The sequence below is a fragment of the Abrus precatorius genome, unplaced genomic scaffold (assembly GCF_003935025.1).
Source record: "Abrus precatorius isolate BTA unplaced genomic scaffold, Abrus_2018 Scaffold2, whole genome shotgun sequence".
Taxonomy (NCBI): domain Eukaryota; kingdom Viridiplantae; phylum Streptophyta; class Magnoliopsida; order Fabales; family Fabaceae; genus Abrus; species Abrus precatorius.
Genome location: NW_020874362.1, coordinates 9,734,073 through 9,747,188, shown reverse-complemented (window position 1 = coordinate 9,747,188; position 13,116 = coordinate 9,734,073). Strand labels below are relative to the sequence as shown.

The 13,116-nt window shown below is 31.1% G+C and overlaps 1 protein-coding gene and 1 pseudogene across 1 annotated transcript; both read left to right on the top strand.

Moving 5' to 3' along the window:
* Positions 1 to 1,908: 1,908 nt before the first annotated feature.
* Positions 1,909 to 6,492, top strand: LOC113858571. The gene is made up of 6 exons (XM_027491267.1): positions 1,909 to 2,341; positions 2,875 to 3,909; positions 4,219 to 4,413; positions 4,509 to 4,660; positions 5,490 to 5,600; positions 6,275 to 6,492. Exons 1-6 carry the CDS (start codon positions 2,180 to 2,182, stop codon positions 6,342 to 6,344), a joined length of 1,725 nt encoding a protein of 574 aa, XP_027347068.1. The 5' UTR covers positions 1,909 to 2,179; the 3' UTR covers positions 6,345 to 6,492.
* A 2,170-nt stretch (positions 6,493 to 8,662) lies between these two features.
* LOC113859423 lies at positions 8,663 to 12,019 on the top strand (annotated as a pseudogene).
* Positions 12,020 to 13,116: the final 1,097 nt, after the last annotated feature.

Sequence of the window (13,116 nt, the reverse complement as noted above, 5' to 3'; positions counted from 1 at the left end):
ATTGATCTTTTTATTTTTTTAGCAAAGTCTAAAAGTTGACTAATTTATTTATATTTCTATCAAATCCAATATCTATTTGTACTCCTTTAGTTAAAAATTTAAAACTTTAATATACTTTTCTATACTCTTATATCAAAGTTTAGAATCTAATTGATAATTTTTTATATATTTATATCAAAGTGTATTATATATCTCATAACTTTTATTTAGTTTGAATCTAATATTTGTTTGACAATCAACAACTTTTATTTTTAATTTAAGTACAATATATATCTCATAATTTTTATTTTTAACTTAAACTCAATACTATTTTTATTTTTAAGTCAAAATTTAGTATCTACTTAAAAAATTTTATTCATATTATTTTAAAATTTGTTCTTCAAATATCATCGCCTATTTTACAACCTAATCTCGAGTTTTTAGGAGATTAAATTTTCTAAATACATGTGATGTCACGTGAGGATTCTTCCTTAAAATCATTCGAAGAAGAATTTACTTTTGAACTGTATAAAATTAACTAAATATATCTAAAAAATAGGAAAATAAAAGAAAAGGTAATTGGACAAAGATAAAGAAAGAAAGTTGCTTCTCCAATAAATGTACCGAACTTATTCTCAAAATGTATTATCTTGCCTAAAGCTTTTTAATTTTTTCTTGGTCCATTCTAACACAGCTAGACTCTTAATGTTGCCCATCCCTCATTGGGTTCCAGTCTAGGGAACTCACGTGGACTCAATATTTAGGTTATCCCTTCTTTCATTTTATTCAATTTATATATTTATGAAGTAATATTTATGTTTGGCTTATAAATGTATTTTCATTTAAATAATTTTTTTAAAATATTTAACATTATAAGAAAACATGCACCATCAGTTATTAAATAAATATCTTAAATTTTAGAAGAAAAGAGTATAAATAATTGAGCTTTGAGGAGAAAAATAATATGGAAACAAAACAAATTCTAAGCATTTGAACCTAAATTTTGACGGAAAAAAGAACAGAAAAGAAAAATTGAAACTAAATGATAATTTTAAAAATTTCAAAAACATAAAAAATATTAAATATTGATAAAACTATGTGTCACGATGAAAAATAAAATACAAAAATATTAAATTTTTATTTACATTTGGGATAAGGATTCAACTTATCAATTCTTGTAAATTTCAAATACATAAGTATTTTTTTTATTTTCTTCTCCTGTATAAAGACTTATCTAAAAATTAATTCATTATAACAAATTTTTAATACAGTTAAATTAAAAAATGAATAAAATGATTTTCATTATTTTAGAATCAATAAAAGGAAAAAAAATTATCAGTGTTATACTAGGAAACATATAATTATTTACACAAATAAACCTACAAACTTAAAAAAATACACGTTCATAAAATATTTCCTTCACTTTAACTCTAGATCTAGAGGGAGTATTTTTGTGCAATAAACCAACCACATTTTATCCAAAATAGTGTCTGGAAAAATTATTTAAATATAATTTATTTATTTATTTCTCTCTTTTTTTGCCAAATTTTATTTTATTTTATTTTTGGTCCACGCCAACTTTCATTTATTTCTCTACATAGTCATCATTTCCACACCTTCCAATATAAGCACAACAATTCATAAAGACAGTTAAGTTGCAAACCCATCAGCCAATAATTGGGCCCCATGATGGACCTTGACTTAAGACCAAACCCAGTTGGGGATGAAAATTTGCTAGGACTTGGGTCACATGACCCGTCACAATTTTATTGTATTGTAATTACAATAGACACCCTGCAAGCAAAAGCAATGGCGTACGGACAAAACAAATTTGAATCCAAAATCGTGGCAGAGAAAAATGCCACTGTTCTTTCGCTCTCTTTAATACACTTGCTTAGAAAAAAAGGCTCGTTCTCTCTCTCCCTCTGCTGCAACAAATGAGTTGCTTTGTCTCATTCACTCAGCTACTTCCATCACCACCTAAAAATGCAACCTTTATCCTTTCATTTTCTGCGACCCATTTTCTCTTCAGTCCTAACAACAATGCAATGCAGTGCTACATAGCACTGCGAGGGTAGTTTTGCCTCTGTCTAGATCTGACCCATCTCGGGATCTTAAGAAAAGAAGGCATTTTGAATTGTGGGTTTTGTTTTTCGGTGTATTCGGTCATTGGAAAAGTGTTGGGGCATTGTTGGGGGTGATGGGATCCACTGGTAGCAAAGCCACTTCCTCTTGCGGTTCATCCACAACATCCTCTTCTTCGGGGCGTTTTAGGAAAGGTCGATCCAAGGGCCTTAGAGGTTTTCAGTCTTATTGTCTTGGAACAACTTCTGGATCTCACGACAGTGACAGTGAGGACCAGGTAACTCGCTTTTTAATTTTTTGCAAAGTTACTGTGTGCAAATATATTATCTTGAGTATCAGTTCTTGTTTGCAAATAAATTACAAGAATTTTTTTTTCTTGGTTTTAGTTGAGTTCAGCCTTTGTCTTTTACCCTCTTTCATGGGTATTTCCTTACTTGTATTTTGCTGTAGAAAGGTGCTTCATTAGTTGATTCTTTATGGAGTATATTACAATGTAATAAACTTATCTTTACAACATAGCACCTATTTTCCGCCAGAAGTCAACAACTTTTAAATTGATCCTGTATTCAAAATTCTGATTTATCAAAAGTTTTTTCTTCTATTGCTCTGTACGTCTCATTATCTAGTTTCTAATCACTAATCAGCACTTTTTTTTAAATATTCTGGGCCGGGAGAATGATTGGAATGCTTTTTCTTCAATCTTTTTTTCTCGAAAATGCATTAGAATCTTGTATTGCTAACGTTTTGGTTGATTTGGTCAGAGTTTTTTGTTGCTAACTATCTGACTATAGTTTCTAACTCGTGCTGTAGGTTTGTAATCAGATTAAAATAAATAGCAGTGATATTAAATATGCGGGTGATGGCGGTGAAAGAGAGTCAGATGAGGTGAAAGCTGAGTCTTTTAGAAAGGTTAAAGCCAGGGATATGACTTGTATACCCTCTAACACTGACCTTGATGAGTGGGGTGAAACAAGCATCCGCAACACTTCATCCGGAACTGGTAGCAGCTCTGTTCATGCTTCTTCAACTCATTCCTTGAACCCTACAAGTAATTTCCTTTCTCAATTTAGCCTCATTCCTGGTAATGTAAGCTTCAGACTTAGCAGAGCCAGCAGTTTGGGGTTGTCAACGCCTTGTCTTGTTTCTTCTGCAAATCTCTCAATATTTGACAATGAAGATGGGCAAAATATACATGCAAGGCCTTCAGGAAATTTGATTGACAGAAATGATACACGACAATGCAGTGACTTGCTTCCTGAATCTTTTGCAAATAAAATACCTACACAGTGTCTTGAAGGCGCTGCAAATAATTTAAGGTCAACTTCCCCGGCATCAGGTTTGCCTGGCAACTTGCTGAACAATAGCACAGGTGGAGTAGGTACACGAGAAAGGCAGGATGTGAACTTATTTTCTTCAAGAAATCAAACAGAGACAGCAAATGTTGAGACAAGACATATTGACCGACGGAATGGAGCACAAGAACCAGTTGAACGGAATATTCATTTTAGCCGAACTTTAAGTGTTGGAAGACTTCGTGACAGAGTTCTTCGTCGATCAACATTACCTGACCTCACTTTTTGCCCTCTCCAACAAGAGAGAGAAATAAGAGATGCTAGTCAGGACACTAGAAGGCAAGCAGCAGAGGGAGATTCAAGAGTGTCACCATCTGATCTTAGTGTTGTTAATTCTTCTACATTAGAATATCCTTCATCTAGTATGCCTAACTCCATGTTTAGCAACCAAGAATATGGCATTGAGACTTCACGCTTGAGAGAAGGGAGGTATCAGGATCTACTTGAACAAAGGTCCAATTTCCTTGAGCGGAGAAGAAGAATACGGTCCCAGGTTTGTGGATTTTCTGAGCTTTGAGTAACTACTGATGATTTAATAATATAGTAATATACTAAAAATCAAAATGTTTGGCCCTTTATGTTTTAAGAAAGGAATGATCAAAATGTGATGCTTGTAGGCCAATAATTGTTGCAAAGTAATGATGTTGTCATAGTTAAACTGTGATATTCATACAAGAATCAAGATGAACAAAATACTAAGACTTCCGGTTAGTTCTATAAAAATATTTTTACACAACTTTTCCTCCATATGCTGGACTTTACTCAGTTACTCAGATTTACATTTGCTTGTAAAATTATTTAGGTTCGTGCACTTCAGAGGTTGGGTAGTCGGTTTGAAAATCTTTCTGGACATGACAGATCATGTATCTTGTCTGGTCAACATAGAAATGGTCGTTGTACATGTCGAATCAGTAATCGTGACACTAATTCAAATGATGATACCACTGCTAGAGCTAGCATATCAAGAATTGTTATGCTTGCAGAAGCCTTATTTGAGGTAATTTTAATGTGTTGGTTTGTTAATTATTCTGATGAACATTAATAATATAATATGTTCAAACAACTTGAATCTTTTATGCATATTTTAATTAGGTTCTGGATGAAATTCACCAGCAATCTGTTGTTTTATCTTCCCGCCCTTCTGTATCTTCTATTGGATCTGTTCCTGCCCCTAATGATGTTGTGGAGTCCTTGCCAGTCAAATTATATGAGAAGTTGCATAAGCATCAAGAAGATGCTGCACAGTAAGAATTCAAGTTTACCACCACTTGGTATTCAGTTTATCAAATGCCTTTAATGGACTTCTCCAATAACCAAAAAGTTATAGAGTATGGACATGACTAACAATTTACATACGTGGCATGGGACTATTGAATAAAACATCTGAATGGACCCAATTTTGACTTTAATATATTAAAATGTCATTTTAGTATATTTAAATACTTCAATTTTATATTTAATCTAGTTATATGTATAAGATTTAAAAGGTTTAAGGACACTGCCAGGTCCGTTAAAATTTAAATGCAGTATTCAGTGACGTGTCGTGCCAAATATTTCTTTCCTGGGCTGCCTTACTAACTTTTTTCAGTAATTGAATGATGGCTAACAGAGGGACTTGATAGTGCAATTAGAAAAATAGAGGGATTTGATTGCTGCAAAGAATTATTGGGCGACCAAATCACATATTGGTCACAATATAAGAAAATAAATGCAATAAAAAAGCCTGATTAATAACTAATTTCTCTAATTTAATAAACATAAATATATTTGATTATATATTCGACCATGAATGTTAATATTCTGATTATAATCTAACAATTTATCTGGAAAAATAAACAAGCTGAAGAAGAATGCAAACTCTCGTGTTTGTTGTCAACTGGTTTTGATTACAGTATGCCTTTTTGCGCATTAAAATTTTTTATGTAACAACATGAAAATATTAATTGGTATTTTAAAATTGTACCTGCCCTTTTCATGCCTAGTGGGTATTACTTGTCATCACTTTTACCGTGTTTCACTTATTAAATTTTAATAGTGGTATTTTACTATTTGCTTAATCCCATAATTTCACAGATGCTATATATGCCTTGTGGAGTATGAAAATGGAGACAGTGTACGAGTACTGCCTTGTCATCATGAATTTCATAGAAGTTGTATAGACAAGTGGCTGAAGGAGATTCACAGGTATGAGAAAGTAGTAGGGGTTTGAGTTCTTCTTGCTATTTATTTTGTCAAATTAAAACTGAATTTATACAAACTTTCCTATTTTTCCTTGTAATCATGATTCATGTCATTTTACTGGTGTATTGTGTCTCTGCATATCTGTGATTTTTGCGCCTATCTTTGGGTGGAACAGGAGTATAGATTAGTGATCACTGATCACTTTTTGTCGTGTGTGCAAGAAGCACTCTAATAATGGAATGTAATGCTGGAAGATACTAGATATTTGCATAACTTTAAGCTCGTTAAAATTGAAGATTAGCAAACCATGGTGTGAAATAAATGTTGTTACCATCTGATGGGCATGTTCCCTATTTTCTTTTGACACTTCTACCTGTGCTAGTCTTTATAAAACTTTATATGTGGTGATGGATATAACATATATTTAAATATTCAAAGGGGATTGGAGATTTAAATGATAAATTTGGGGTTAATTTTTACCTATTCATATTACAACTTTTAAAGAGCCCTAATGGTGAATGAAATTAGTCTTTAGTTTGTGCAATATATGCCTAATGTACCATGTTATGTTCTCTGCATGAGTCTTGTGATTTTATGTTATTTACATAACATGTAACTCAACACCACTTGCTCTAGAGAGGCTTCGAATGTATCTAACTTCTTTATATTATGCGCAGGGTTTGCCCACTTTGTCGGGGTGACATATGCATATCTGATTCATTGCCAACAGAAAACTTGAGTAGCTAGTTGTTGATTAATATCTGCTTTGAAGCACCCTGTGTCATTGGTCTTTTCTGTTGTGAATATCAGAAGTGCAGTCCTTTTCTACTGTATTACATTGTTGTCAATGATTATTTACTCTGATATCCGAATAAAACACAAAATCCATGGTAGAAATAAATTGACATGCTTCTCTTTGCCTTCACCGAAGTTAAAGAAGAGATAGAGAAAAAAAGGAGTAAAGCCCAATTTAGTCCTCATAAGTGTTTATCATTTTATGTAGTCCCTAACTTGATAAAATTCTTACAGTTGTCTTTAATTTTACAAAAATGTCATTCGCATCTGGTGATATAATGTATGGTTAGTCTTTTGGGGTGTAAAAGGAGGATGAAAGTGAAATGAAAATGGTTAAGATGAAAGACTTTTAGTGAAGTTAAGGATTGAATTGAGAATTTTATAATTTTAAATCGCTAAAATTGAATTTATTGTGCATGCTTGAGCGTTGGACTTGGGAGGTTTTGGATAGGTGATTATCAGTCTCACTTGGCTAAAATTACCTAATTAATTTGATATACGCTGAGATTGAATAGAGCATTATGTGATAATTAGTAAATTTAGAATCAATCTTTAAAGAAAAGATTCAGAGGAAGATAAACCTTTAGGAGCTACCGAAATAAAGAGAATAAAGGGATTTGATAATTTATTACTCAATTGCAGATATTTACTGCGAGAGAATAAAGAAAAATGGTTTATTACTGTAAATAGATATTTTAAAATATCTTTCAAAATTTTATCTTAATTATTTTAAGTAAAATATATTACAAAATAAAATAAAATAAAAAACTATTTTAACTCAGTTTTTATAGGATGATCCTATAATAATCCATTAAAAATGTTTTATGTAACATTTTTTTAGATAAATAAAATTGCTTAAAAAAAATAGACGAAGAAGAATTAAATTTGTATAATATTAAATATTTAGAATGAATTATTATTATTAAATAAAATATAATAATTTATTATTAAATTAAGTTGCATATTTATCTAATTTTTACTTGTATTATTAATAAGTACTAAATTATAAGTAACAATTTTTATTTATATAATTTTATAAATAATTTTTAGCATATTGTTTTAGATTATTATTTGAGTATTAACTATATTTTTTCATTTATATATTTTTATAAAATTATTAAAAACATTAAATATTTTATTTTTATTTTTGGTGAGAATCATATTTAATTTGTGCAAAGACATTTCATATTCAATAAATATTTTTAAAGTTATAATAAATATTTTTAAAATCACAATAAACATACAAAACTAATAAGGAAAAGTAATACTAGCTAAATTTGTTATCCAAATATTTGATTTATTTAAATTAAAGTTAATGTATTGAAAAAAAATAAATGCAACACCATTATCTTGAAAATTGTATACATATAAAATTTAATATTGTAAAATTTATCAATGCAAGAAAATAACTTGTTAATATAACAATAATAGATATTTATAAATTTAACTTTTAATTCATCTTAATTTGATAGATTTTTAAAAAAAGTGAAGTAACTTGTGTTTGTAAATTTTTTATCTTTACAAAAAATTTGTAATAAAACTTAATTTTATTTGCTTTATTGGTTTATTATTTTGAACCAATAAATATATATAAAATTAACTCTACTGTAATATTAATATAACATCAATAATTATATGAACTAAATGATAAATTAAAATAAATACAAGATATAAATTGATAAATTAAATAATAATTAAATTTTTTAATTTTTATTTGTTGATTTATATAAATTTTCATTAATTATTATATTTTAAATGTAAATTTATAGTCTATAACCCATAATACATGTATTGAATAAGGTTGATATATTAATATTAAAAATATGTTAAACATTACCGTGCATTATATAGGAGAAGTATCTTACTTGGTAGCTCTGAATATTATAAAACAAAATTAATTGAAATAACATTCGAATCTTTCGTTGAATGAAAAAATAAATTATAGTCCGTTAACTTACACCATTATGATAGATGTGATTGTCATTTAAATTCATTTGTATATGTCATATATAATTTTATAGAATACAGACGGAATATTTTAGAGCAAAGTCAACTTCAAGAAGGCTCCATACAAGTTCACAGAAAACTATGACGTAAGCAAACAGAATGTTCACACAAACAGAATGTTCACACACACATTAAGTCACTAACCCCCAACTCATAGCTAGTCATCAATTATATATAGACTCATTTGCATAGCAGGGTTAGAACAACTCACATTTGCACCGTACACATTTCATTTGCTAGTGATTCTCCAAAATTCCAACTAAATGAATTCCTCTTCATCCTTCTCTTGTGCAATCATCACATGCTTTCATGTGGTTCTCCTCTTTTCTGCCACGTTACTATGTTTGCAACCTAGGAACACTGCTAGTGGCTTAGGAAATGACACAGACCAATTGTCATTGCTAAGATTCAAAGAAACAGTAGAAAATGACCATTTGATGTATTGGCTTCATGGAATAGTTCAACTCACTTTTGCAATTGGCATCGAGTCACATGCAGCCTTAAACATCAAAGGGTCACTGCTTTGAACCTACAAGGCTATGCCTTACGTGGGTTGACACCACCTGAGATTGGCAACCTCACTTTTTTGAGGTATTTCAACCTTCAAAACAACAGCTTCTATGGTCAAATCCCACATGAAATTGGTCGTTTGTTGAGCCTGCATATGGTATACCTCACCTATAACACATTAAGTGGTCAAATTCCAACCAACTTGTCTAGTTGCTCTCAACTCAAAAGCTTGAGTTTATCAGGAAACAAACTTGTTGGCAAAATCCCTGCATCTTTAGGGAATCTTTCATCTCTTAGTGCTCTCTCTTTGGGGGGCAATAACTTGGTTGGTATTGTACCAGAAGAGATTGGCCAATTGAAAAACTTGAAACATATCTCAATTGTATCCAACAAACTATCTGGCATGCTTCCTTCTACACTCTTTAATATTACATCTCTCACCTTTTTCTCAGCTGGACTCAACCAATTTAATGGTTCTCTACCTGCCAACATGTTCATCACACTGCCTAAACTTCAACAATTTGGCATTGGTTTGAATGAGATCTCGGGTCCTATCCCAGCTTCTATCTCCAATGCAATGCTGTTATTTAACATCCCCTGGAATAACTTTGTGGGACAAGTTCCAACTGGCATAGGAAATCTCCAAGAGGTTCGCTCTATTGTCATGAAACGCAATCATCTAGGGAGTAACTCATCTAATGATTTGGATTTCTTGACATCTTTGACAAATTGCACCAAATTGCAAGTGTTAGATTTAAATCTAAACAACTTTGGTGGTTCTTTGCCAAACTCTGCGGCCAACTTATCAAGTCAACTAAGCCAGTTTTATATTGGTGGCAATCAGATTATTGGGACTATTCCTGCAGGATTAGGAAATCTCATGAACTTGATTGGCTTTGACTTGAAGTTTAACCTTCTCACAGGGCCCATTCCAGCTTCATTTGGGAAGTTCCAAAAGATGCGATGTCTGACTTTGAATGCAAACAAACTTTCAGGAGAAATTCCAAATTCCATTGGCAACCTTAGTGAGTTGTTTCATCTTGACTTAGCAAATAACATGCTGCAAGGAAGCATTCCTCCTAGTATTGGGAATTGCCAAAATTTACAGTACTTCGACCTTTCACATAACAACATTACTGGAACTATTCCTTTGCAGGTCATTAGTCTTCCCTCCTTGTCATTATTACTGAACTTATCCCATAACTCACTGAATGGAAGCTTACCCCTTGAAGTTGGCAACCTGAAAAACATCAACAAGTTGGACTTTTCAAAAAATGCTCTCTCTGGTGAAATTCCTTCCACAATTGGACAGTGCATAAGCTTGGAATTCCTTAACTTACAAGGGAATTCCTTCCAAGGAGCCATACCTTCAACCGTGGCTTCATTGAGAGGCCTTCAGTATTTAGACTTGTCACAAAATAACTTGTCTGGATCAATTCCAGAAGGTCTAGAGGGTATGTCTGTTCTTCAGTGCATAAATATTTCTTTTAACAGTTTGAATGGTGAAGTACCAAAAGAAGGTGTCTTTAGAAATGCAACCGCAGTATCAGTAAAAGGCAACAGTGGCCTTTGTGGGGACATCACACAGCTACATCTACCATCGTGCCCTTCCAAAACTATGACACAAAAAAAAAGAGGCTTGGAAGGAAATAGTAATAATAACTTCTGTGGTGGTTTTTCTCCTATTGTTATCATCTTTTGTTGCTTTCTTTTGGAAGAAAAACATATACAGGAGAACATCTAGTTTACAAACAACTATAGACCATCTTGCCAAGGTCTCATACCAAACACTCTATCAAGCAACAAATGGATTCTCTCCCAATAAATTGATAGGATATGGTGCTTTTGGCTTTGTATATAAAGGAAATATTGAGTCAGAAGAGAGAGCTATTGCGGTAAAGGTCCTGAACCTTCAAAAGAAAGGAGCTAACAAGAGTTTCATTGCTGAATGTAATGCACTCAGAAATATCCGCCACAGAAATCTGGTTAAGATTCTAACTTGCTGCTCCAGCATGGATTACAATGGAAATGAATTCAAAGCTCTAGTTTTTGAGTACATGGAAAATGGAAGCTTAGAGAAATGGTTGCATTCTGAGATAGAAATTTCCGATCAACCATGTTTGGACCTTCTTCAAAGACTAAACATTCTCATAGATGTTGCTTCTGCATTACACCATCTTCACTATGGATGTAAGCAGCCAACTGTTCACTGTGATTTAAAGCCAAACAATGTCCTTCTTGACATTGACATGGTTGCCCATGCAAGTGATTTTGGACTAGCAAGACTTCTCTCCAGCATCAATGGCGTCTCTAATCTACAAACTAGCACGATTGGAATCAAGGGAACTGTTGGATATGCTCCTCCAGGTACAGTTTGATAGTTGATTCTCTTTTCAGGTTTGTAAATTCTAATTACATTCCTCAGCAATGTTTGTAATACAATTTCTAAAACATTTTTTTGAGCACACTCTTTATTATTATTATTAGATGAAATTTATTGAAAATCATAAAATTATGAGAGATTTATCAAATAAGGGAGTGAGATCCACCTCATTTGATGAGCCTGAATAAATTCCAACTAATAATAATAATAATAAAAGTGTGTTAAAAGAAGTACGTTAAATTAGAAGCGATGATTTTGATAGTTTTCCTTTTGTTAATCCAAACTTGGACAACATTGATTGTAATAAATTTCATAATTTCAGAGTATGGAATGGGAGGTCAAGTTTCAACACAAGGTGATGTATATAGCTTTGGAATCCTTATACTGGAAATGCTAACTAGAAGGAAACCCACAGATGAAATGTTTATAAACGGTATCACTCTCCATAATTTTGTCAAAGTTTCCTTGCAAGATAAACTCCAACAAATAGTGGACTCAGCCCTTCTCCAAAGAGAATTGAAACAAAAAGCTGTGTCAGCAGAAAGAGAAAACAATGGTTAAACAGAAGATGAGGCAGGTGCATCCTGATGATGTAAAGAAATGGTTACTTGAACTGTTTTCCTTAGGACTTGCTTGTTCAGCAGAGTCACCAAAAGAAAGAATTAACATGGAGAATGTCACTAAGAAACTTTATCTAATCAGAAATGCTTTTCTTGTAGGTAGATAGATTGAGATTGACCCAAACTTTGGACGGTTGGGGTGGATTCTGTTAGTCACTTGGTTCTATCTCTATTCTGTTAGCCAACTTGCACTTGGATGAGAAGAAGAAGAATAAACTATAAAGCTGTGTTTGAATATTTTTATTTTTACTTTTTCTGGAGGAGCATTGTACCTATCTTTTTATTTTATTTTATTATCTATAAGAAAGATTTATATGAGGTCTATATATAGACTTTAGAATATATGTATAATTTCTTAAATAAACAAGTGTGTCAGTGTAAAAATATTATATAATAAGAGATACAAGTATAATAATTCAAATAAGAGAAATATTACAAGTGTATTTAGTAATATAAATTTATTATTTAATTGTATTTTTGTCAGCAAGTTAATAAAACGGTTTGAATTCGATTTGAATATATTAATAATGTAAATATTTTTTACATTATTATTCAATCATAAATTATCACATAAAAAGGAATAGTTAATTTTTTGTAATAATTAATATAAAAGTTATATATTTATATGTATGATATATTTTAACTAGCTGACAGTGTAAAAACACTTTACATCAACCATACATTAAAATTAAATTCAATAGTAGTTAATATCATTTAACTTATTAAAATTTAAAATGTTTTTTATTTTTTCTTTTAACTTTGTAAATATCTTATACAAAATAATCTTCAACACTTCATTTTTAGTTATTTAACACATTTTAACTAATTATACAAATAATTTTTATCATACACTCTAGTTCAACTAGTTAGTAAGCTTTTAGTTAATTTGCTGATTGCAAGATATAAATTATAAATTTGTAACTAAATTTACCAACAGAGCTTAAATGAAATAATAAATAAGAGTTAACTTTCAGTTAAGTTGATTTTATTACCTCGAGGAAAAAAAAACTATTTTCATAGGTTTCATATTGTTCTTTTCCTGGAATCTCGACATCAATTATGCTTGTTTCATCATTGTTTAATAATTTATATGTAACACAAACTGAGTAATGCTTTTTAATAACAATTTTTCATAACACCTTTTATAACAAGAAAAGGCATATGAGGAGAAAGAAAAACTAATGTAAAATAAGATAAATGATGT

Bases quoted from the DNA above. Each gene is read 5' to 3' on its own strand.
- LOC113858571 (XM_027491267.1), top strand. From the start codon at position 2,180: ATGGGATCCACTGGTAGCAAAGCCACTTCCTCTTGCGGTTCATCCACA. The intron at 4,661-5,489 runs GTAAGAATTCAA...ATAATTTCACAG, and splicing joins CATCAAGAAGATGCTGCACA to ATGCTATATATGCCTTGTGG. The intron at 5,601-6,274 runs GTATGAGAAAGT...TATTATGCGCAG, and splicing joins TGGCTGAAGGAGATTCACAG to GGTTTGCCCACTTTGTCGGG.